Below are 26,677 nucleotides of genomic sequence, written 5' to 3' on the forward strand. Positions count from 1 at the left end.
TTTGATTAAAAATAATTCTACTATTTTCACTATATTTATTTCTCGCCATTGTCTTTTAGGATGCACCATGGATCTGAAGATAGTCCACACTGATCGGATGTCAACTTCAATCAGATTATTATATTACAAGACAAGGGTTAGGGTTAGGGCCTAAATTACACTCAGGTTTTCCATCTTTATGCAAATGTTAAACAATGCCACAAATTTGAAAGAAAAATATTTTATTAGACTGTTAAACATATAAATAAATTAGAGTAATAAAATCTATACAAAATTTATAATAAATAAGTTACATTTTAAATATAATTAAATAAATATGGTTAATGTGAAACCACCAACAATCACAAGACAGTCAGGTATCTCGAGCTGAGATAAACTTAAACATAAAATGAGCCTCCAGATTTACACTTAGTACTTAGTACATACTTTCTGGAAACTGTTTTTCTGAATCAGAACTCATTCTGAGAGACTACTGTCTCATCATGGAGCGTGAACAACTGCAGGTGGCTGGTTTGCTGATGTGTCATTTGCACTGGCTTAAAGTCGTCCTTGGACGTGGTGATGAACCAGCCCGGGTATTTCACCGACTCGAAGGTGTTCAGGGAGTCACCGGGTCCGTTTCTCAAGAAAAGGAAGCGCTCCATTCCATCGTTCTCCTTGATGGTCTTTAGGCTCTCTTTGTCTTTTACCTCCTACAAAAGAATGAATCCATTACATCTATCATAATCATTACGTTTCTGTTCTGTACCTCTGTAACTCAACACATTCAGTTCTATTCAATATTGAACGTAACCCTAAATGATGATGTAAGCTTTATCATTGCATTAAATGGTTGTGTTTACATACCTCTATGCCTAAAAAAGGAGTATCATTCTGCATTGTACATGACAGAAACAGGTTGCTCTTCACAATCCCCAAACACACAGGCTGGCCTTTTGTGTTTCCTCTGCAGTTTGGTGGGTTGTAGGCTGAGAGATTGAACCATGCTGTCGAAAAATAATCCACTTCAGTTAAATGTCAATTCAACTTGGAGGTTTATACATTGGACAAGAAACACAAAAGGATGCAGTAGAAAGAAAGAATTAGACTGAAAAGGTGTGATGTTTCAGATGTGAATTTATAGACAGATGGATAGAACAAGAAGCAGATAAAGGAACAACACAGAAACCTAGAGCAACAGTAGTAGCAGTAGTATAGTGGTTATAGTAGTATAGTTGTTAAGGTTGAAGGTTCAAAGCTAATGATTGGAAGAATGTAAATTCAGACCCTAGCAGTGACAAAGAGCTCAGTTTGACTCTTTATCAGGTTAGATCTTAATACACTACATGTGCTAGGTTATATGATTTGATTGAATTTTGTCTCAGATTTTAAATCCAAATCAATTCCTCTAAAGTGTTAGTAGTGACACTGATTTGTATTGGAAGTTTACCTTTATTCTCCTCATTTCCACCTTTCAGAGTAATGGCCAGCAGTATAGGAAGCTTGTCACTTTGCACCAAGGCCCTTTTAGACTTGTCACATATTGTGCACTGCACAGTCTTGTCCTGCATGCTGTAACTCTTGGATTCACTACACTTCAGATCGATCACTATGCTCTCTGTGTGAGAAAGATGGAGATGTGTCAGTGCTCAAGGAATCATTTTAATTGCAGAAAAATGACTGGAGCAAAATAAGAATATATGCATGTAAATTAAGATGAAATATTTTGAACCACACCTTCAATCACATTCTCCATGAAGATAGTGAAGAGGTCCTGGTCAGTGAACTCTGTGGACTGAACATGTTGAGTGTGCTTCAGCCCCTGAAGAGCGATTACAACGTTAGCAACACTGCGCATGCTAAAAGGCTCCTTTGGTGACCACAATGAGTCCACAATGAGCTCAGGTTTTTATACAGTAAAAAGGAACGAGGTGTGATGAGGTGAGATGAGGCTTTACAAATCTGTACCCATGACTTACCATGGCCAAAGGATCAGAGCAGTTCAGCTCATCAAAATCTGCGTCGTCTGAGTCAAATCCACAGTTGCTGTTAAAGTAGCTGTTAAAAGAGAATGACTTTATGAGTGTGTTTATTTTTTTGACATGCAAAAATTCTCTACTTCTCATTAATTCCTTACTTACCTTTGAAGCATTAACAAATCTTTGTCAGCCATTTCTAAAAATAAATAAATAAATTAGAACAAAATTAGCAAAATGAACAAATTCTATTCAATCAATCAATCAATCAATCAATCAATCAATCAATCAATCAATCAATCAATCAATCAATCAATCGATCAGTCAGAGTGATTCAACTCATCTTGAAGCTTCTGATATTCTATACATATAAATACATATAAATCCACACAATACATACCAGTGGTTAATGAGATTGGATTCGACAATTTGAAGGTGTCCTCGTGAGACTCACTTTTTCTGCTTGTTGAGCTGCTATGGTTTGTCTTTGTACTTCTGTATTTATACTCACAGGTCAGACATTTACTCACACAGACAATTTCTGCTTAAGGCAGCGTTTCGCAACCAACGACTTCTTGGGGAATGTCATTAATGTCAAATTAAGTGAAATTTCCTAAATATCTAAACATAGATGGCAATGTCAATGAGCTAATTCAATCTGCAGAACCAAAAACATCTTCATCTTTACAAAGTCCTTAATATGTCTTAAAACGGACTGGTATGTTGTCAGTAAAAGACTTTAAAACGTGGAAAAATATCCAAGTTTTGTAAGTACAGTGAGTATTTATGCATTTGCTTCTAATGAAGGCACAAAGGCATTATTTAGGTGATATTTATTAAGTCTTGCAAGACATTATCTATAGATTTTTAATATCAAATATTTTACTTAAATAAAATATTCCACATATGATTCCAGACTGAATAATATAAACTAAGTGATAAAATGGTAACTTTTGTCATGTTCTGCATCTGAAAACAATAGTAGTAATGTGCTTGCAATGAACCATCACCAAATACATATAAAATAATTAACCTTTACAGAGTTTCAAGGGTTTTTATTTATTTTTTCAAAAAGATTTCTATTTCCAAAAGTGGTTCAACATAAAGCCCTTTAAATCACATAAATGATTGTCCAAACTTATCTATAAAGGATCAGTGCGGCTTCAGGTTTTGCAGGAATCCATCAGGAACCTGTTTAAACACTAGTAGTTATGATTCCTGCATGTTGGTTAGAAAACCTGAAGCAGATAAGACTGTTTACTGGTCCTCAAATTTACCTTCTCAAGAGAATATAACAGATATTTATTGCAAATCTTCTTCTGCAATGTCAGTCATCTCATTTATTAGAAGTTATATTTAATGCAACAGTGGGATAGATTTTCAACTTCTTGGTTTTGGTTTACCTTCTGTGGAACACAAAACCTTCCTTAAATGAGAAACGTTTAAGTTTCATGTTGTACAACATTATGGATTTTCAGGATTTTCTCTGTTACTAAGATCTTGAACTGATGTGCATGTGACTGCCATTCACATTTTCTGTTTAATATTACTTTCTATTAGGTAATTGTTTATTTAATGATGAGGAAATGTTACAACTCCATATTCCCACAAAATGGCAACAGGAAATGAGTCCAAACTTTAAAAAAAAACAATTAAATTTTAAACTCCTTATATTGCTTTATCCTAAATGATATTGCCATGGTGAAGGTTTTTAAGCACGGACTAAGGGAGATCCTGCGGTATTTGATGCCGTCTACCAGAGAAATAAAGACATTCTCGGAGTTTGTCAACTTGGCGTTGCTCCTGGATGGGTCCACGCTGAGCGTGAGCACTGTAGAGACGGAAGCCGGCCGTAAGTATTTTTTTTGGGGGGGGCAGCAAGCATCGGGGTCCGTGGGCCACAGAGTGGAATCAGCCACGGACGCCCGAATGCTCCACCGTTCCCCCGCCCAGACCAGTCCCGTGCACATCCGTGATTGAGCCAGTTCCCATGGCCATCGTACCGGCGAGCTCGGCTGAGGTCCGTGCTAACCGGCTGGTCTCCAAACTGGCGGATACCCCGATGAGGTCGGCTCGGGCGGCCGGCATCCCTAAGCCGCCAGCAGGACCAGCCGGGTCGCCGGAACCAGCCGGGTCGCCGGAACCGACCGGGTCGAAGGAACCTGCCGAACCGACCAGGTCAACGGTACCGACCGGGTCGACGGAACCTGCGGAACCGACCGGGTCGATGGAACCTGCGGAACCGACCAGGTCGAAGGAACCTGCCGAACCGTCCGGGTCGACGGAACCGACCGGGCCGAAGGAACCTGCCGAACCGTCCGGGTCGACGGAACCGACCGGGCCGAAGGAACCTGCCGAACCGTCCGGGTCGACGGAACCGACCGGGCCGAAGGAACCTGCCGAACCGTCCGGGTCGACGGAACCGACCGGGTCGACGGAACCGACCGGGTCGACGGAACCTGCGGAACCGGCCGGGTCGACGGAACCGACCGGGTCGACGGAACCGACCGGGTCGACGGAACCTGCGGAACCGACCGGGTCGATGGAACCTGCCGAACCGATCTTCGCCTCCAGCACCACCCTGGTCTCCGGTCCCGCTCTGGTCTCTGGCTCCGCCTCCAGCACCACCCTGGTCTCCGGTCCTGCTCCGGTCTCTGGCTCTGCCTCCGGCACCGCCCTGGCCTCCTGTTCTCCCGGCGCCGCCCTGGCCTCCTGTTCTCCCGGCGCCGCCCTGGCCTCCTGCTCTGCCGGCGCCGCCCTGGCCTCCTGCTCTGCCGGCGCCGCCCTGGCCTCCTGCTCTGCCGGCGCCGCCCTGGCCTCCGGCCCTGCCGGCGCCGCCCCGGCCTCCGGCTCGGCTGGCGCCACCCCGGCCTCCTGCTCGGCGGGCGCCACCACTACACGAACCCGCCCTCCCACCCTGGTTGCGCCTTCGCTCCACCCGCCTGAACTGGGTTTTGTGGACGTGGGAGCGTCTGGAAGCCGCTCGTAGGGGGGGGGCTCTGTAATGTGTCTGTCTGTGTTTTCCCCTTGTTTCTGTCTGCCGTCTCTCCCTGATGTTAATTGTTGACCCTGCCCACCTATCTGTTACCATGGACACTAATTACATTCATTCTCTTCCCCAGGTGTTTTGTCTTAGTCCTTGTCTGTCTCTGTTTTGTGATTGGTTCTCGTTCACCATATATACTCTGTCTGTTCACTTCAATGTTGTTGGTCGTTGTTGGTGTGTGCATGTCCGTGTTCCCGTTTCCTGTTTGTTCCGCGTTGCCTGCCTGTTTGTTTGTGTTTTGTGTATTAAAAACCTTAAACTGCGTTTGGATCCTCACCCGCTTTGTCTCACCGTGTCACTTCGTGACATAACTACTATTATTCATTTTATAAGCTGCATTAGGCCCCACTTAAACTGCCTCCCTCAGATTCATTTTTATCCATTTTCTAATATAAAATACTATTTATAACATGACTTGGCCCTTGCAATATTCAACTAGTGAATATGCAATAGCAGATATCAGAAATTATTTTTACTAGTGTAAAATGTAATTCCTGATATCAAAAATATGGTTACTACTAGAAATCACACTCTCAATATTTACATTTTAAGCATTGAAAACTGAATTATTGATATCAAAAATCCATATCATGTGAATGTATAAAAGCTAAAATGGCTTGCCATACCGTATCACTGTGTTTTATAGTATGCATTAGAGCAATACTTGATCCCTGATGGTTATTATGTACTGAGGGATGTGCATTCATATTAACCTGGCATTATGCGTATTCCAATGTAAATCCATTGGTTTCCATATTGCATTAACGTTGTTGTAACCTTGAGAGACTATAAACATTGTCATTTAGGAGTGTTATCACGCTACTTTTTGTACTGGTCCCCACTTTTTTTTTTCACTTTTCATGGCCAGATGGATAACTCCGCTTCATATTGTCATCTACACAGCAGGGGCAATTCTAGGGTCAGAGCTTTAGGGATGCTGAGCTCCTTTTCATGGGTTGCTAAAGCTAAGGATATGATCAAAAGGCACACAGAGGCGTGTCATTTTAAATGTCTTTATTATTATTGGGCTTTTAACTTTTTATTAAATGACAAATTCCTTTCACAAGATCATTATGGACTGTCATTATGGACACACACACACACACACACACACACACACACAGAGAGAGAGAGAGAGAGAGAGAGAGAGAGAGAGAGAGGGAGAGAGAGAGATTTTTTTTTAAAGGAAACTTTATTTACAGACTTAAAAGTCACAAAGTAAAAATAACTAAATAAATAAAAAAATAAAAAATAAATAAATAACAAAGGACAGGACCCCGCCATCACACGAAAAGCTGTGAAAACAACAATTCGTCATCAACTATGCAACACAAAGCGTTTCTATTGCACCAAATTAACTCAAACATTTTCAGATTACCCGTCAGTTTGTAAAACTGGTAATCAACCGCAATTCTAGCCTTAACAGTGCGTACAAACACCGCCTGTGCGTCATGTCCGGCTCTTTGTTCCATTTTGTTTTTTCTTGTAACGTAGATGGCTAATTTCGCTTGGCCTAGTAAGAAATTCAACAATTGACACACCTGTCATTTTCTCTGCATGTACCCGTTTCCAAAGATAAAAATCTGCAAAGAAAAAGGTTCGTCAAACCGACAAAATAACTCCTTCAGTAACTTAAAGACAGGTTCTAGTCTGCGACATTTCATAAAAGCATGATAAACAGTTTCCCTTTCAAGACAGAATGGACATTCTGGGTTCACTTCAGGAGTTAAGACAGAAACAAAAGCATTAACTGCAATAATCCCATGTATAATCCTCCACTGAATGTCTCCTAGCCTTTTCGATAACGGTGGCTTATACAACACTCTCCACTCAGGTTTAACAGCATCACTCACCCCCAATACTGCACGCCAAGGTGAGTCAGTTCTACTGTTCAACCACTTCTTGTTGAACACTTTTACACAAGCTTTGTAAAAAGTCTTACTTGAACTTGATAGGAAATCCAATGTACATTTTGCAGGATCCAGAAAGGCCAGACAATAGTACTCCAGCCTCTAAACGTAAGGCATGAAGAAACCTATTTTGACCATTTCTCCTTTCTAGGCTGAAGGAATATTTGGTCGGTACATCCAACTGGTTTGCAAGCATCTCCAACCATTGACACTTTTTTGCAGCTAGCTGTTCTGCAATCGCCTCCTCTCCTGTTGCCTCCACTAACTCCTGCAACTTGGAAATTTCAGCTTCTATGTCTTTCATAGACTTTGTTAGCTCCTTAGTGACACTAAGAGTGTGTTGTTGACATAGCTGTCTAATTTGTATTTTGCCATAATCCCACCACAATTGAACAGTACTAAAGGCGTCTCTGGTTGACCTGAATTCCTCCCAAAAAAACTTAAAAGTGTCTAGAAACAACTTATCATCTAGCAACGCAGAGTTAAAGTGCCAATATGCACTTTTTGGTTTAACTGAACTCAAAATGAAAGCACATTGTACCATGCAGTGGTCTGAAAAAGCCATCGGAGTGATAAAACACTTCTTGCAAATATTCAGATGGTGCTTGAAGACATAGATTCTATCTAAACTTGCTGCAGATGTAGAATTGCTATGTACATGAAACCAGGTGAAACTCTTATTGCTGATGTTAAGCTGCCTCCAGACATCGCTCAGGTCATGTGTGTTAATCAGTTGTCTAAGTCTTTTGCGAGATGCCATATGTGGTTCAACATGGTTCCTATCTACATCCTGTTCAGTACAGTTAAAATCCCCCCCCCAAAAAACAGATACTCCTCTCCACTACAACCTTGTAGAGTTTCACAAAGTTTATCGAAAAAAACTAATCTTTCAATAGCAGCTGTTGGCACATATACACAAATAAACACAAAAGTGTGCGTCTCAATAACTGCTTTTACTTTCAATAGTCTGCCTTTCACAATCACTTTTACTTCATAAGAAGTTGGAGTGAAGTTTTTTGAGAACAGTATTGCAACCCCACCACTGACAGAGGAGTTGTGACTAAAGATGGAGACTCCTCCCCATTCTCTCTTCCAATCTATAACATTTTTAACATCAGTATGTGTTTCCTGCAGGAATACAACATGTGCTTTCTTCTGTGAAAGCACTTCATAAAGCTTTGCTCTTTTTTTTTTTTTTTACAATCCCTAGCTCCATTTAGATTAAAGGTGGCTATCTGGACTTCACTCATTATGAGAAAGACAAGGGTTAAATACCACCTACAAAAAGACCCACTGTTTTTCCTCATGTCTTTACACACCCTTACTATCTTCATCGTTTGTTTCAGCAATGAGTTTTCTCACTATTTTCTTTAGTCTGTAAACTTCTTTATTGGAAAAACAACCTTCTGCCATTAGACACTTTGCTTTCTCAATAAACTGACTTTGGTCAGGAAAATATTCGCTGACCCTCACTCCCCTTATGTTCTTGGTTGACCTTAGAAACAGCTTAATGTCCTCTGCATCATAACTGCTGCTCAAACACTCAGCCTGTGATAGAGAGGTGCTGGAGTCAGACATCTCACTATCACTATCAAGTTCACCACTTTCAGCTATGTCCGCTTTTTTAACGAGTCTGGGACTGTCATCTTTATTGCTTTTTTCCTTTTCATCAGAGATTTTAAAGAGCCTCTGTTCTGCCGCCGTTTCAATGCCATCGTCGCTAATCTTTTTCTCGCCTATTTGTGAAACCAAGTTGATTTTTTCACCTTTAGCGCTGTGTGACACGTCCATTTCTGCTTCTGCCTCTTGTACATTAATTACACCCCCACTGTGTTCTTTACCTGTGACCGTATAGTCTACTGAGGTGGACCGGGCTTCAACTGACTCGTCCGTGCTCGTTCTCTCCCTCCGCGGTACTGGGTCTGCTTCAGCCGGTTAGACTCGGGTGCCTGGTGTACTGCTGGTTCGGTGCTTGTGTTCTGTGGCTTAGTGCCGTTGTCTTTATTAAATCGGTCAGGACAGGTGCGGACTAGGTGACCTTCTTTACCACAGCATAAACACCTCATTTTGCCGGTAGTGGCGAACACTACATAATCAAACCCATCTATACGGAAATTAAACGCTATGTCAAGTTCAGCATTATCTTTAACAATCATGTACCCAAATCTCCTAAAAGAAGCAACCTCTTTGAGACATGGTGACTTGCTTGTGATCGGAATCTCTTTAACAGAGGAAACGGGTTTTCTGTGGCGAGAAAGGGCTTCGAGTAAGATTTTATCACTAATAAACGGTGGGACATTAGAGAGAGTAACTTTCTTCGATGGCGTAGACAGTGGCAGAACATCAATGAGCACCCCGTTTATTACTATTCTACTGGCTACCAATTCAGTCACTTTTTCAACAGTACTGAGAAACACTACGGTTGCATAGTTCATTCTAGATGCTGCCATAATACATTCAGAGCCTACAACTTCCCCTATGGCCAAACACACGTCTTCAACACTGGCTGCAGACGCCACCTTAACACCATGGCGCCGTGTGAGAGTGCTTAAATCCCGCACCCCTCGGGCCGCCATGCTTCCCCTATAAAGGGTTACAGACGGCACCAACAAGGAAACAGTCAAAAGTGCCCTGGCTCTTACTAACTAGAGAAAGAAACTAAAAGAAAAAAATAAAGATACAAAGTAGTGAAAAAAAGAGCTGCAAGAGACACTCTCACACAGCCGCGCTCTCGCTCACACGACGCTCCGCCCACTGACTCACACATGCGCAGAGAGAGAGAGAGAGAGAGAGAGAGAGAGAGAGTAATGCTAGGAGTTCAGGAGTTAAGCCTGGTTCAGATTAAATCCTCAGTGTGTGAGGAATGAATAAATACAGCAAAGTGAGTGTTTTCACACATACTGGTGGTATATAGTGATATGTCGTTTATTTTCACTCTGGTCCAAACGCCAGGGCTTTATGTTTCCATGATGACTGACCAGAAAAGACGCACGTGACGTCATGTTTACACGACTCCTGATTGTTAAAATGAGTATCAAATTAACGATAAACTTTACCAACAGAGACACACGTATGCACTACACAGGTACGCAGTTTTTTTTTGTCGCGCTGCTGTTTTTGTTTCACGCTCTAGCAGTTAATAAACAGAACTGCATGCGTCTTGCGGAAGAACATTGTAACCGGCGCTACTTCTCTCCGTTTATGACTATGGACGAGTCACTCAGGTCCTGGGCTACTCCACAGCGGCGGCGACCCGCTGGACAAAAATATTAATAAACATTTTAGGGGTGCTGAGCTCCTTTTTAGCCTCGCCCATGCTACACAGTAAACATTAACACGCGCTGTAAAATGAGGCAGGGGAGGCGGGGCCTTGCGTAATTTGCGTAGTGTGCGTATAGGGCCGATCGGCTCTGTGGTATCATTTAATGTGTTACATCATGTAAACAGAAATTGTGTCATAATAACAATTTATACAATGTGGCCTCTACTTCACATATATGTTTAATTATGGGACACAGGCATATAGGACACATAGCCACCTAGAATGGACACAGAGATATAAACATAACCACATAGCAATAGTAATTGTTTTTATAGCACCAACTGTCAACAGTGAGGTGTAAAAATCTTTTAACGCTACTCCTAGAGGGAACATCTGATTTATACCAAGTCCAAGTGACATGTCAATATGTTCAAAAGCACATGCATACAGTAAACAAATGTCATATACAGTATATTTTACTCTCTCTCTCTCTTTCTCTCTCTCTCTCTCTCTCTCTCTCTCTCTCTCTCTCTCTCTCTCTCTCACACACACACACACACACACACAGAGAGAGAGAGAGAGAGAGAGAGAGAGAGAGAGAGAGAGAGAGAGAGAGAGAGATACGTCTAGTGGTGTGGGTTTGGGGTTGTGACAATGAACCTATACTGTCATGACTGTTGAGAGCAGTGTAATGCTTCTATACCAGCAGCTCTATGATCTGTTGTGTCCTTTCTGTTGCTTGTTGTGCAGGTTAAGAAGCACAAACTCTTGTACCTCTGTTGCAAAATGACTGCCTCGACCTCCTCACCTCCTCTTCTAACTGTCTCCATCCTAGGGAGAGACAGCATCTTCAAAAATGAAAACCCATGCAAAGCAGCCAGACCAGACTTTGTCTTTCCATTCAACTTGAAGTACTGTGCTGATCAACTGTCTCCTGTTTTGACAGATTTCTTTAACACTTTGTCTGAGAAATACCATGAGCCATCCTGCTTCAAGACTTCAACCATCATTCCCATCCCCCAAAACCAAGGATCACAGGACTTAATGAGTTCAGATGACACAGTTAACATGGCACTCCACTTCATCCTCCAGCATCTGGACTCCTCAGGAACCAATGCCAGGATCCTGTTTGTGGATTTCAGCTCAACTTTTTAAAACAATCACTTCAGCTCTGCCACAAGACAAGCTCCCTCAGCTAAGTGTGCACGATTCCCCCTGATGATAGATCACAGACTTCCTGACTGACAGGAGGCAGCACATTATATTTTATTTACATTATTTAGCAGATGCCCTTATCAAGGGCAACTTACATTTGATCTCATTTATACAACTGAGCAACTGAGGGTTAAGGGCTTTGCTTAGGGACACAGCAGTGGCAGATTGGTGGACATGGGCTTCGAACTCACAACCTTCTGATTGGTAATCCAACTCCTGGACAGTCAGTACCGGTTTCCCCAAGGCTGGGTTATTTTTCTTTGACTCTTCTCCCTGTATACCAACAGTCTGTCAAACTATTGAAGTTTGGGCTCATCAGAGGAGGGGATTGGTCTGGAGCTCAATGTGGGAAAAGCAGTGGTAATGGAAGCAGAATTACCCAGACACACTGCAGGTGGTTGCAGAATATCATTTACTCTACTGACAATTACTTCAATCTGCCACCTCTTCAGGCTATGTACACTTCCAAGACCCTAAAATGGGCATATAAGATGGGGCTCCTGACCCAGGCTAATATCCAGGAATCATCATGTTCTCATCCGCATCCTTGGACATTAACGAATAACCCCACATACTTCCTACTTGTTTACCTTCTTACCTCAAACTGTGATTTTTTCCAATTTTCCACTTTTGTACATCACATACTATTATACAGTTAAGGCTTCTATTGTGTTTATTGTATTTTCTTTTCTTTTTTTTGGAAAAAATAATTATGTTTATACTTAGTTTTTACTATTTCTTAAAGTTTTTTTTTCATTATTTTTTTTATTTAGGCTTCTTTAGTTCAGTATAACTATGGACCAGTAAACCATGACAAATTCCTTGTATATGTAAACTCACAGTACTTGGCAATAAAGGTGCTTCTGACATTGATTAAAAATAATTCTACCATTTTCACTATATGTATTTCTGGCCATTGTCTTTTAGGATGCACCATGGATCTGAAGATAGTCCACACTGATCGGATGTCAACTTCAATCAGATTATTATATTACAAGACAAGGGTTAGGGTTAGGGCCTAAATTACACTCAGGTTTTTCATCTTTATGTAAATGTTAAACAATGCCACAAATTTGAAAAAAAAAATATATATTTTATTAGACTTTTAAACATATAAATAAATTAGAGTAATAAAATCTATACAAAATTTATAATAAATAAGTTACATTTTAAATATAATTAAATAAATATGGTTAATGTGAAACCACCAACAATCACAAGACAGTCAGGTATCTCGAGCTGAGATAAACTTAAACATAAAATGAGCCTCCAGATTTACACTTAGTACTTAGTACATACTTTCTGGAAACTGTTTTTCTGAATCAGAACTCATTCTGAGAGACTACTGTCTCATCATGGAGCGTGAACAACTGCAGGTGGCTGGTTTGCTGATGTGTCATTTGCACTGGCTTAAAGTCGTCCTTGGACGTGGTGATGAACCAGCCCGGGTATTTCACCGACTCGAAGGTGTTCAGCGAGTCACCGGGTCCGTTTCTCAAGAAAAGGAAGCGCTCCATTCCATCGTTCTCCTTGATGATCTTTAGGCTCTCTTTGTCTTTTACCTCCTACAAAAGAATGAATCCATTACATCTATCATAATCATTACGTTTCTGTTCTGTACCTCTGTAACTCAACACATTCAGTTCTATTCAATATTGAACGTAACCCTAAATGATGATGTAAGCTTTATCATTGCAATAAATGGTTGTGTTTACATACCTCTATGCCTAAAAAAGGAGTATCATTCTGCATTGTACATGACAGAAACAGGTTGCTCTTCACAATCCCCAAACACACAGGCTGGCCTTTTGTGTTTCCTCTGCAGTTTGGTGGGTTGTAGGCTGAGAGATTGAACCATGCTGTCGAAAAATAATCCACTTCAGTTAAATGTCAATTCAACTTGGAGGTTTATACATTGGACAAGAAACACAAAAGGATGCAGTAGAAAGAAAGAATTAGACTGAAAAGGAGTGATGTTTCAGATGTGAATTTATAGACAGATGGATAGAACAAGAAGCAGATAAAGGAACAACACAGAAACCTAGAGCAACAGTAGTTGCAGTAGTATAGTGGTTATAGTAGTATAGTTGTTAAGGTTGAAGGTTCAAAGCTAATGACTGGAAGAATGTAAATTCAGACCCTAGCAGTGACAAAGAGCTCAGTTTGACTCTTTATCAGGTTAGATCTTAATACACTACAGGTGCTAGGTTAAATGATTTGATTGAATTTCGTCTCAGATTTTAAATCCGAATCAATTCCTCTAAAGTGTTAGTAGTGACACTGATTTGTATTGGAAGTTTACCTTTATTCTCCTCATTTCCACCTTTCAGAGTAATGGCCAGCAGTATAGGAAGCTTGTCTCTTCGCACCAAGGCCCTTTTAGACTTGTCACATATTGTGCACTGCACAGTCTTGTCCTGCATGCTGTAACTCTTGGATTCACTACACTTCAGATCGATCACTATGCTCTCTGTGTGAGGAAGACGGAGATGTGTCAGTGCTCAAGGAGTCAGTTTGATTGCAGAAAAATCACTGGAGCAAAATAGGAATATATGCATGAACAATAAGATGAAATATTTTGAACCCCACCTTCAATCACATTCTCCATGAAGATAGTGAAGAGGTCCTGGTCAGTGAACTCTGTGGACTGAACATGTTGAGTGTGCTTCATCCTCTGCAGAGCGATTATAACGTTAGCAACACTGCGCATGCTAAAAGGCTCCTTGGTGACCTGGATACGGATTCCTTTGTGCAGGTCACATCTGCCGCTCTGTAACACATCAGAGTCCACAGTGAGCTCAGGTTTTTATGCAGTAAAAAGGAACGAGGTGTGATGAGGTGAGGTGAGGTTTTACAAATCTGTATCCATGACTTACCATGGCCAAAGGATCAGAGCAGTCCAGCTCATCAAAATCTGCATCATCTGAGTCAAATCCACAGTCGCTGTTAAAGTAGCTGTTAAAAGAGAATGAATTCATGAACGTTTGTTTATTTGATATAAAATCAAACACTTAAACTACTCATCCAACAAGACTTTCTATAACTGGACAGTCAAAATAACCTGAGTGACTGAACACCTTGACATACTCGAAAATATTCACATAAGATTCTAACAGTGTTAACGTTAAACAAATCTCTCAAAAGTTCTGTATTTTATAATACTAAGCATAGCAGCATTAATACTAATTACTCAAATTACATAAGACAAGGCTTACCTTTCCATCATTAAAAAATCTTCGCCAGCCATTTCTAAAAAGAATACATAAAAAGAACAAAATTAAATTACACATAAAATTGCATTCAATCAATCAATCAATCATGCAACAAGCTACAGATTTATTACACATACATATAAATCCACACAATACATACCAGTTGTTAATGAGATCGGATTAGGAAAAGCGATTTGAAGTTGTTCACGTGAGACTTTTTTTTGTCTGTTGAGCTGCTAGTCAATGCAGTTTGTCTGTGTGCTTCTGTATTTATACTCAGTGTTGGGAAATTCACACGAGAGGAAGCGGATGAATGGTTGCGCAATGTGTCACGTCACCGGGAATTTGGTGTTTGACAATCCAGACAATCCCAAAGAATGCATGCATATTTGCAGCATTTGGCAGGTGCCCTTATTTATAAGGGTACGACTTAAAGAATTTGTTTATTATTATTATTATTATTATTATTATTATTATTATTATTATTATTATTATTATTATTATTGTTATTAATAATAACAATACTACTACTACTACTACTACTACTACTACTACTACTACTACTAATAATAATAATAATAATAATAATAATAATAATAATAATAATAATAATAATAATAATAATAGGGGGCGCGGTGGCTTAGTGGTTAGCACGTTCGCCTCACACCTCCAGGGTCGGGGGTTCGATTTCCGCCTCCACCTTGTGTTTGTGTGGAGTTTTCATGTTCTCCCCGTGCCTCGGGGGTTTCCTCCGGGTACTCCGGTTTCCTCCCCCGGTCCAAAGACATGCATGGTAGGTCGATTGGCATCTCTGGAAAATTGTCCGTGTATTCTGCCTCGATGCCCGATGACACCTGAGATAGGCACAGGCTCCCCGTGACCCGAGAAGTTCGGATAAGCGGTAGAAAATGAATGAATTAATAATAATAATAATAATAATAATATTGCAGGACATTATCGGTTTAGAAATACTAATAAATAAAATGTACTTAAGATGAAATATTCCCAATGTTTCTAAACTGAATAATGCAAACTAAACTAAGTGGTAAAATAATACCTTTTCTTATGTTCTGCTGCTGAAAAAACAGTGTTAATAACTGTGGGCTCTGGTTTAGTCCACCTCTCAAAGTGCTAAGTCAGAAAGTATTTAGTCTGTGGCATCTAGATCACATACTGTATAAGGCTCTGAAGTTACATAAAAATTAAGGATGCTGTCAAAAGTATGCAAAATCATCATTTTTATTATGGATTTTTAAGAGATGGACATTTTATACATACACGTCGAAGAGTTTTAGGTAAACGCCTTAATGCAGGTAATGTAATGTGTTTGTAATGAACCATCACCTAATAGACATTTCGTTTTACTTTTAGAAATAAAAAGGAAATATCTGAAAGAGGTCCAAAATACTATGAAATCGAGCCCTGTGCGGGACTGTTTTTATAAACCCGAACCCGCCCGCGCCCGCAAGCTGCGTGTTCCACTCCCGCCCGCACCCGCAATGTTTGTGTCCACTCCCGCGGATTTTTTCTTGAGAGCTTGTGAAAATTTTGATTGTATACAAATGATCAGACTAATTATTAGTTCAGGCTAATGTCCAGAATAACAGAATTAAACATGAATGCATTTAAATAAGATAAATCAATACTAATGCTAATACTAATCTTCCTCTCAACGTCATGTGTTGACTCCATTCTTATTATTAGGCTACACACTAAATCCCACCGGGTCCCGCGGATCTCCCTCTAAATTTTCTGTCCGCCCACTCCCGCCCGGGGCAAAGGTGAAACCGCCCGCTCCCGCGAGATTTGCGTTGGGTCACGCGGGAGCCCAATCGCAATGCAGCCCTCTACTATGAACTGCAACAACTATATATGGTTGAAATGACAATAAAAGCTTCTTGACTCTTGACTTGACGTGAAAATAGAGCCAAATAAATAATGGAGGTCCAAGCTTATCTATAAAGGATCAGTGCGGCTGCAGGTTTTGCAAGAATCCATAGTTTAAACACTAGTAGTTGTGGCTCCTGTTGGGCTGGTTAGAAAACCTGAAGCAGATAAGATTTAACACGTCTATCAATTGAAACGGTGTGCCTTGAGGGACAACTGAGGTACAATTGACAACCTTATGGGTTCTCGAGTTTACCTTTTTCCAGTAAAATAGTTTCTTTCCTAATCGTGAATGAGGGCAGTAAAAGTGTGTGAAATGCAATAAAGGCAGATGTACAACATTGTGTATTTCCAGGGTTTTTTCTTTTCTCCTTTTACTGTGTTTAGAAGTGCCTGCCATTTTTTTCCCGTTTCCAACTTTCGTAATTTCGTAATCAGGAAGAAAACACTTCCTCTGTTCGTATTATGCACTATAACCCTTTATATTCACAGGTAATTTCAAACATTTCTAACTTTTGGTAAAACAGTAACATGCATCTGCAATAAGCTGAATCTTTTACACATTGTTTATAGATTAACAGCCTTCATCTGTAACACAATATTACACTGTAGAGACATTAACAGGTCACAAGTAATGTGATCAATGTAAAGGGAACAAAGCTTAGTGTATGTGGTGCAGGAAAACATAATTGATCAGTCAGACTTGAATGATTTTGTTTTTGTTTTTAAGCTTTATTTCAAGCATAATTTTGAATGTGATGAATAATATATTCATCACAAATCATTTGTATCTAATAATTTAGATCTAATACTTGTAATAAAATAATGCCTTTTCCCCCCACTAATTGTTTGTCCTCAGAACTTTAAACTTTTCACACTTTTGCTTAGTCTCACACAAACAGTTCACTCTGTTCTCAACTAATTTTTAGATTTTTTTAAAAAAACAACAACAATTTTTTTACCCTGTAACATTGATATTTACTTTCTGGGATTTTTATTACTCATTTTATACTGAATAATGTCGCGCTAATACGCATTTGTTTCAGGCTTTTTCAGGTCTGGGTCATTTTACAATATAGTTCTAAAAAAAAGTGTCCATTCTCAGGTCAACTGTTGTTGCCTTCTGTCTGTTTCCATTTGGAAGAATGTTAAGATTTTTGCACTCTTCATGGATAACTGTTAATTGCACTGCTATTTTATATTTTTGGCTATATGCTTGAAAATAATCTTCTGTGGAACACAAAACCTTCCTTAAATGAGAAACGTTTAAGTTTCATGTTGTACAACATTATGGATTTTCAGGATTTTCTCTGTCACTAAGATCTTGAACTGATGTGCATGTGACTGCCATTCACATTTTCTGTTTAATATTACTTTCTATTAGGTAATTGTTTATTTAATGATGAGGAAATGTTACAACTCCATATTCCCACAAACTGGAAATTAGTCCAAACTTAAAAAAAAAAACAATTAAATTTTAAACTACTTATATTGCTTTATCCTAAATGATATTGCCATGGTGACGGTATCCAGAGCCGATCCTGACCTCCCTGGGGCCCTAAGCAAAATTCTGCTAAGGGGCCCTCCTACCTGACCCGTGAGCCATGTAAACCATTTGCCACACATTCACACTTGACAACATCTCCTCTACTAACAAATTTCAGCATAGCACCTGTAAGCTATAGATAACTACTATTATTCATTTTATAAGCTGCATTAGGCCCCACTTAAACTGCCTCCCTCAGATTCATTTTTATCCATTTTCTAATATAAAATACTATTTATAACATGACTTGGCCCTTGCAATATTCAACTAGTGAATATGCAATAGCAGATATCAGAAATTATTTTTACTAGTGTAAAATGTAATTCCTGATATCAAATATATGGTTACTACTAGAAATCACACTCTCAATATTTACATTTTAAGCATTGAAAACTGAATTATTGATATCAAAAATCCATATCATGTGAATGTATAAAAGCTAAAATGGCTTGCCATACCGTATCACTGTGTTTTATAGTATGCATTAGAGCAATACTTGATCCCTGATGGTTATTATTTACTGAGGGATGTGCATTCATATTAACCTGGCATTATGCGTATTCCAATGTAAATCCATTGGTTTCCATATTGCATTAACGTTGTTGTAACCTTGAGAGACTATAAACATTGTCATTTAGGAGTGTTATCACGCTACTTTTTGTACTGGTCCCCACTTTTTTTTTACTTTCATGGCCAGATGGATAACTCCGCTTCATATTGTCATCTACACAGCAGGGGCAATTCTAGGGTCAGAGCTTTAGGGATGCTGAGCTCCTTTTCATGGGTTGCTAAAGTTAAGGATATTATCAAAAGGCACACAGAGGCGTGTCATTTTAAATGTCTTTATTATTATTATTGTTATTATTATTATTATTATTATTATTATTATTATTATTATTATTATTATTATTATTATTATTATTATTGGGCTTTTAACTTTTTATTAAATGACAAATTCCTTTCACAAGATCATTATGGACTGTCCCTAGTCTCTCACCTGATTCTGTCTTTTTTCTTTTAAAGAACTGTCGTACGTCCATTGCTCACTGGCAGGCCATACACACACACACACACACACACACACACACACACACAGCTCTCTCTCTCTGTGTGTGTGTGTGTGTGTGTGTGTGTGAGAGAGAGAGAGAGAGAGAGAGAGAGAGAGAGAGAGAGAGAGAGAGAGTATGTGTGTGTGTGTGTGTGTGTGTGTGTGTGTGTGTGTGTGTGTGTGTGTGTGTGTGTGTGTGTGTGTGTGTGCGCGTGCAATGCTAGGAGTTAAGCCTGGTTCAGGTAAATCCTCAGTGTGTGAGGAATGAATAAATACAGCAAAGTGAGTGTTTTCACACATACTGGTGGTATATAGTGATATGTCGTTTATTTTCACTCTGGTCCAAACGCCAGGGCTTTGTGTTTCCATGACGACTGACCAGAAAAGACGCACGTGACGTCATGTTTACACGACTCCTGATTGTTAAAATGAGTATCAAATTAACGCTAAACTTTACCAACAGAGACACACGTATGCACTACACAGGTACGCAGTTTTTTTTTGTCGCGCTGCTGTTTTTGTTTCACGCTCTAGCAGTTAATAAACAGAACTGCATGCGTCTTGCGGAAGAACATTGTAACCGGCGCTACTTCTCTCCGTTTATGACAATGGACGAGTCACTCAGGTCCTGGGCTACTCCACAGCGGCGGCGACCCGCTGGACAAAAATATTAATAAACATTTTAGGGGTGCTGAGCTCCTTTTTAGCCTCGCCCATGCTACACAGTAAACATTAACACGCGCTGTAAAATGAGGCAGGGGAGGCGGGGCCTTGCGTAATTTGCGTAGTGTGCGTATAGGGCCGATCGGCTCTGTGGTATCATTTAATATGTTACATCATGTAAACAGAAATTGTGTCATAATAACAATTTATACAATGTGGCCTCTACTTCACATATATGTTTAATTATGGGACAAAGGCATATAGGACACATAGCCACCTAGAATGGACACAGAGATATAAACATAACCACATAGCAATAGTAATTGTTTTTATAGCACCAACTGTCAACAGTGAGGTGTAAAAATCTTTTAACGCTACTCCTAGAGGGAACATCTGATTTATACCAAGTCCAAGTGACATGTCAATATGTTCAAAAGCACATGCATACAGTAAACAAATGTCATATACAGTATATTTTACTCTCTCTCTCTCTCTCTCTCTCTCTCTCTCTCTCTCTCTCTCTCTCTCTCTCTCACACACACACACACACACACACACACACACACACACAGAGAGAGAGAGAGAGAGAGAGAGAGAGAGAGAGAGAGAGAGAGAGAGAGAGAGAGAGAGAGATACGTCTAGTGGTGTGGGTTTGGGGTTGTGACAATGAACCTATACTGTCATGACTGTTGAGAGCAGTGTAATGCTTCTATACCAGCAGCTCTATGATCTGTTGTGTCCTTTCTGTTGCTTGTTGAGCAGGTTAAGAAGCACAAACTCTTGTACCTCTGTTGCAAAATGATTGCCTCGACCTCCTCACCTCCTCTCCTAACTCTCTCCATCCTATGGAGAGACAGCATCTTCAAAAATCAAAACCCATGCAACGCAGCCACACCAGACTTTGTCATTCCATTCAACTTGAAGTACTGTGCTGATCAACTGTCTCCTGTTTTGACAAATTTCTTTAACACCTTGTCTGAGAAATACCATGAGCCATCCTGCTTCAAGACTTCAACCATCATTCCCATCCCCCAAAACCAAGGATCACAGGACTTGAGTTCATGAGTTCATGAGTTCAGATGACACAGTTAACATGGCACTCCACTTCATCCTCCAGCATCTGGACTCCTCAGGAACCAATGCCAGGATCCTGTTTGTGGATTTCAGCTCAACTTTTTAAAACAATCACTTCAGCTCTGCCACAAGACAAGCTCCCTCAGCTAAGTGTGCACGATTCCACCTGATGATAGATCACAGACTTCCTGACTGACAGGAGGCAGCACATTATATTTTATTTACATTATTTAGCAGATGCCCTTATCAAGGGCAACTTACATTTGATCTCATTTATACAACTGAGCAACTGAGGGTTAAGGGCTTTGCTTAGGGACACAGCAGTGGCAGATTGGTGGACATGGGCTTCGAACTCACAACCTTCTGATTGGTAAGCCAACTCCTGGACAGTCAGTACCGGTTTCCCCAAGGCTGGGTTATTTTTCTTTGACTCTTCTCCCTGTATACCAACAGTCTGTCAAACTATTGAAGTTTGGGCTCATCAGAGGAGGGGATTGGTCCTGAGCTCAATGTGGGAAAAGCAGTGGTAATGGAAGCAGAATTACCCAGACACACTGCAGGTGGTTGCAGAATATCATTTACTCTGCTGACAATTACTTCAATCTGCCACCTCTTCAGGCTATGTACACTTCCAAGACCCTAAAATGGGCAGATAAGATGGGGCTCCTGACCCAGGCTAATATCCAGGAATCATCATGTTCTCATCCGCATCCTTGGACATTAACGAATAACCCCACATACTTCCTACTTGTTTACCTTCTTACCTCAAACTGTGATTTTTTCCAATTTTCCACTTTTGTACATCATTTTGTACATTTCTATATGTATTTCTATTATACAGTTAAGGCTTCTATTGTGTCTATTGTATTTTCTTTTTTTTTTTGGGAAAAAATAATTATGTTTATACTTAGTTTTTACTATTTCTTAAAGTTTTTTTTTCATTATGTTTTTTATTTAGGCTTCTTTAGTTCAGTATAACTATGGACCAGTAAACCATGACAAATTCCTTGTATATGTAAACTCACAGTACTTGGCAATAAAGGTGCTTCTGACTTTGATTAAAAATAATTCTACTATTTTCACTATATGTATTTCTGGCCATTGTCTTTAAGGATGCACCATGGATCTGAAGATAGTCCACACTGATCGGATGTCAACTTCAATCAGATTATTATATTACAAGACAAGGGTTAGGGTTAGGGCCTAAATTACACTCAGGTTTTTCATCTTTATGTAAATGTTAAACAATGCCACAAATTTGAAAAAAATATATTTTATTAGACTTTTAAACATATAAATAAATTAGAGTAAAAAAATCTTTACAAAATTTATAATAAATAAGTTACATTTTAAATATAATTAAATAAATATGGTTAATGTGAAACCACCAACAATCACAAGACAGTCAGGTATCTCGAGCTGAGATAAACTTAAACATAAAATGAGCCTCCAGATTTACACTTAGTACTTAGTACATACTTTCTGGAAACTGTTTTTCTGAATCAGAACTCATTCTGAGAGACTACTGTCTCATCATGGAGAGTGAACAACTGCAGGTGGCTGGTTTGCTGATGTGTCATTTGCACTGGCTTAAAGTCGTCCTTGGACGTGGTGATGAACCAGCCCGGGTATTTCACCGACTCGAAGGTGTTCAGCGAGTCACCGGGTCCGTTTCTCAAGAAAAGGAAGCGCTCCATTCCATCGTTCTCCTTGATGATCTTTAGGCTCTCTTTGTCTTTTACCTCCTACAAAAGAATGAATCCATTACATCTATCATAATCATTACAAGTTTGTGTTTTCTAACTTTTACTGCATCAGATATTTTGTGTTAAAGTTGTTAAACTATGCTTTAGTTTCCACTGGTATTACATTTACAAATAGGTATGTAAAGTAAAGTTTAAAGACATTTAAAACTAGGTAAAGTGTCCTTAACACCAACTAATGTCAATGTTTTAGATTAATTAAAACATTAATAAAACCTCTACATCTTCCTCTATCCACTAGAACTGAGAATATCATGTCACATTCTGGCACATGTTCAACAGTGTGTATTACTGTATAATCTGAACTTTCTGAAACAATAGGAAGAAGAAACCAGGCTGTGACTGAATTCTTTCTTGCTTGTGAATCACTTTGATGGAAACACTGTGTGCCAACTTGTTAACTCTAAATGATTATGTAAGCTTTGTCATTGCATTAGATGGTTGTGTTTACATACCTCTATGCCTAAAAAAGGAGTATCATTCTGCATTGTACATGACAGAAACAGGTTGCTCTTCACAATCCCCAAACACACAGGCTGGCCTTTTGTGTTTCCTCTGCAGTTTGGTGGGTTGTAGGCTGAGAGATTGAACCATGCTGTCGAAAAATAATCCACTTCAGTTAAATGTCAATTCAACTTGGAGGTTTATACATTGGACAAGAAACACAAAAGGATGCAGTAGAAAGAAAGAATTAGACTGAAAAGGTGTGATGTTTCAGATGTGAATTTATAGACAGATGGATAGAACAAGAAGCAGATAAAGGAACAACACAGAAACCTAGAGCAACAGTAGTAGCAGCCTTTATCAGGTTAGATCTTAATACACTACAGGTGCTAGGTTAAGTGATTTGATTGAATTTCGTCTCAGATTTTAAATCCGAATCAATTCCTCTAAAGTGTTAGTAGTGACACTGATTTGTATTGGAAGTTTACCTTTATTCTCTTCATTTCCACCTTTCAGAGTAATGGCCAGCAGTATAGGAAGCTTGTCTCTTCGCACCAAGGCCCTTTTAGACTTGTCACATATTGTGCACTGCACAGTCTTGTCCTGCATGCTGTAACTCTTGGATTCACTACAATTCAGATCGATCACTATGCTCTCTGTGTGAGGAAGACGGAGATGTGTCAGTGCTCAAGGAGTCAGTTTGATTGCAGAAAAATCACTGGAGCAAAATAAGAATATATGCATGTACAATAAGATGAAATATTTTGAACCCCACCTTCAATCACATTCTCCATGAAGATAGTGAAGAGGTCCTGGTCAGTGAACTCTGTGGACTGAACATGTTGAGTGTGCTTCATCCTCTGCAGAGCGATTATAACGTTAGCAACACTGCGCATGCTAAAAGGCTCCTTGGTGACCTCGATACGGATTCCTTTGTGCAGGTCACATCTGCCGCTCTGTAACACATCAGAGTCCACAGTGAGCTCAGGTTTTTATACAGTAAAAAGGAACGAGGTGTGATGAGGTGAGGTGAGGTTTTACAAATCTGTATCCATGACTTACCATGGCCAAAGGATCAGAGCAGTCCAGCTCATCAAAATCTGCATCGTCTGAGTCAAATCCACAGTCGCTGTTAAAGTAGCTGTTAAAAGAGAATGAATTCATGAACATTTGTTTATTTGATATAAAATCAAACACTTAAACTACTCATCCAACAAGACTTTCTACAACTGGACAGTCAAAATAACCTGAGTGACTGAACACCTTGACATACTCGAAAATATTCACATAAGATTCTAACAGTGTTAACGTTAAACAAATCTCTCAAAAGTTCTGCATTTTATAATACTAAGCATAGCAGCATTAATACTAATTACTCAAATTACACAAGACAAGGCTTACCTTTCCATCATTAAAAAATCTTCGCCAGCCATTTCTAAAATGAATACATAAAAAGAACAAAATTAAATTACACATAAAATTGCATTCAATCAATCAATCAATCATGCAACAAGCTACAGATTTATTACACATACATATAAATCCACACAATACATACCAGTTGTTAATGAGATCGGATTAGGAAAAGCGATTTGAAGTTGTTCACGTGAGACTTTTTTTGTCTGTTGAGCTGCTAGTCAATGCAGTTTGTCTGTGTGCTTCTGTATTTATACTCAGTGTTGGGAAATTCACACGAGAGGAAGCGGATGAATGGTTGCGCAATGTGTCACGTCACCGGGAATTTGGTGTTTGACAATCCAGACAATCCCAAAGAATGCATGCATATTTGCAGCATTTGGCAGGTGCCCTTATTTATAAGGGTACAACTTAAAGAATTTGTTTATCATTATTAATAATAATAATAATAATAATAATAATAATAATAATAATAATAATAATAATAATAATAATAATAATAATAATAATAATAATAATAATAGGGGGCGCGGTGGCTTAGTAGTTAGCACGTTCGCCTCACACCTCCAGGGTCGGGGGTTCGATTCCCGCCTCCACCTTGTGTGTGTGGAGTTTGCATGTTCTCCCCGTGCCTCGGGGGTTTCCTCCGGGTACTCCGGTTTCCTCCCCCGGTCCAAAGACATGCATGGTAGGTTGATTGGCATCTCTGGAAAATTGTCCGTAGTGTGTGTGAGTGAATGAGAGTGTGTGTGTGCCCTGTGATGGGTTGGCACTCCGTCCAGGGTGTATCCTGCCTCGATGCCCGATGACACCTGAGATAGGCACAGGCTCCCCGTGACCCGAGAAGTTCGGATAAGCGGTAGAAAATGAATGAATGAATGAATAATAATAATAATAATAATAATAATAATAATAATAATAATAATATTGCAGGACATTATCGGTTTAGAAATACTAATAAATAAAATGTAAGATGAAATATTCCCAATGTTTCTAAACTGAATAATGCAAACTAAACTAAGTGGTAAAATAATACCTTTTCTTATGTTCTGCTGCTGAAAAAACAGTGTTAATAACTGTGGGCTCTGGTTTAGTCCACCTCTCAAAGTGCTAAGTCAGAAAGTATTTAGTCTGTGGCATCTAGATCACATACTGTATAAGGCTCTGAAGTTACATAAAAATTAAGGATGCTGTCAAAAGTATGCAAAATCATCATTTTTATTATGGATTTTTAAGAGATGGACATTTTATACATACACGTCGAAGAGTTTTAGGTAAACGCCTTAATGCAGGTAATGTAATGTGTTTGTAATGAACCATCACCTAATAGACATTTCGTTTTACTTTTAGAAATAAAAAGGAAATATCTGAAAGAGGTCCAAAATACTATGAACTCGAGCCCTGTGCGGGACTGTTTTTATAAACCCGAACCCGCCCGCGCCCGCAAGCTGCGTGTTCCACTCCCGCCCGCACCCGCAATGTTTGTGTCCACTCCCGCGGATTTTTTCTTGAGAGCTTGTGAAAATTTTGATTGTATACAAATGATCAGACTAATTATTAGTTCAGGCTAATGTCCAGAATAACAGAATTAAACATGAATGCATTTAAATAAGATAAATCAATACTAATGCTAATACTAATCTTCCTCTCAACGTCATGTGTTGACTCCATTCTTATTATTAGGCTACACACTAAATCCCACCGGGTCCCGCGGATCTCCCTCTAAATTTTCTGTCCGCCCACTCCCGCCCGGGGCAAAGGTGAAACCGCCCGCTCCCGCGAGATTTGCGTTGGGTCACGCGGGAGCCCAATCGCAATGCAGCCCTCTACTATGAACTGCAACAACTATATATGGTTGAAATGACAATAAAAGCTTCTTGACTCTTGACTTGACGTGAAAATAGAGCCAAATAAATAATGGAGGTCCAAGCTTATCTATAAAGGATCAGTGCGGCTGCAGGTTTTGCAAGAATCCATAGTTTAAACACTAGTAGTTGTGGCTCCTGTTGGGCTGGTTAGAAAACCTGAAGCAGATAAGATTTAACACGTCTATCAATTGAAACGGTGTGCCTTGAGGGACAACTGAGGTACAATTGACAACCTTATGGGTTCTCGAGTTTACCTTTTCCCAGTAAAATAGTTTCTTTCCTAATCGTGAATGAGGGCAGTAAAAGTGTGTGAAATGCAATAAAGGCAGATGTACAACATTGTGTATTTCCAGGGTTTTTTCTTTTCT

General features: G+C 39.6%; 2 protein-coding genes across 2 annotated transcripts; both read right to left on the minus strand.

Annotated features, from left to right (window-relative positions):
* Positions 1 to 328: 328 nt before the first annotated feature.
* Positions 329 to 14,888, minus strand: LOC113635103. The gene is made up of 17 exons (XM_047805108.1): positions 14,761 to 14,888; positions 14,604 to 14,637; positions 14,265 to 14,343; positions 13,978 to 14,158; positions 13,691 to 13,858; positions 13,108 to 13,247; positions 12,714 to 12,953; positions 10,386 to 10,450; positions 8,797 to 9,494; positions 8,354 to 8,647; positions 2,356 to 2,496; positions 2,121 to 2,154; positions 1,959 to 2,037; positions 1,717 to 1,801; positions 1,430 to 1,597; positions 847 to 986; positions 329 to 692 (listed from the first exon to the last, which is right to left on the minus strand). The coding sequence occupies exons 2-17, from the start codon at positions 14,633 to 14,635 to the stop codon at positions 450 to 452; spliced, it is 2,787 nt and encodes a 928-aa protein (XP_047661064.1). The 5' UTR covers positions 14,636 to 14,637; positions 14,761 to 14,888; the 3' UTR covers positions 329 to 449.
* A 7,187-nt stretch (positions 14,889 to 22,075) lies between these two features.
* LOC113635102 (interleukin-1 beta-like) lies at positions 22,076 to 24,708 on the minus strand. The gene is made up of 7 exons (XM_027134319.2): positions 24,584 to 24,708; positions 24,427 to 24,460; positions 24,088 to 24,166; positions 23,801 to 23,981; positions 23,514 to 23,681; positions 23,037 to 23,176; positions 22,076 to 22,563 (listed from the first exon to the last, which is right to left on the minus strand). The coding sequence occupies exons 2-7, from the start codon at positions 24,456 to 24,458 to the stop codon at positions 22,321 to 22,323; spliced, it is 843 nt and encodes a 280-aa protein (XP_026990120.2). The 5' UTR covers positions 24,459 to 24,460; positions 24,584 to 24,708; the 3' UTR covers positions 22,076 to 22,320.
* Positions 24,709 to 26,677: the final 1,969 nt, after the last annotated feature.

Source organism: Tachysurus fulvidraco, chromosome 20, assembly GCF_022655615.1.
Source record: "Tachysurus fulvidraco isolate hzauxx_2018 chromosome 20, HZAU_PFXX_2.0, whole genome shotgun sequence".
Lineage (NCBI taxonomy): Eukaryota > Metazoa > Chordata > Actinopteri > Siluriformes > Bagridae > Tachysurus > Tachysurus fulvidraco.

What these genes read in the sequence shown, in the direction of transcription:
- LOC113635103 (XM_047805108.1), bottom strand. Translation starts at nt 14,635, where the DNA reads ATGGCTGGCGAAGATTTTTTAATGATGGAAAG. An exon ending in TGTGAAGTAGAGGCCACATT is followed by an intron (nt 9,495 to 10,385) that starts GTATAAATTGTT and finishes AACCCTTTATAG; the next exon opens with GGGAAGCATGGCGGCCCGAG. An exon ending in GATTTGTTAATGCTTCAAAG is followed by an intron (nt 2,038 to 2,120) that starts GTAAGTAAGGAA and finishes CTCTTTTAACAG; the next exon opens with CTACTTTAACAGCAACTGTG.
- LOC113635102 (XM_027134319.2), bottom strand. Translation starts at nt 24,458, where the DNA reads ATGGCTGGCGAAGATTTTTTAATGATGGAAAG. An exon ending in GATTTTTTAATGATGGAAAG is followed by an intron (nt 24,167 to 24,426) that starts GTAAGCCTTGTC and finishes CTCTTTTAACAG; the next exon opens with CTACTTTAACAGCGACTGTG. An exon ending in TGGAAATGAAGAGAATAAAG is followed by an intron (nt 23,177 to 23,513) that starts GTAAACTTCCAA and finishes ATTTTTCGACAG; the next exon opens with CATGGTTCAATCTCTCAGCC.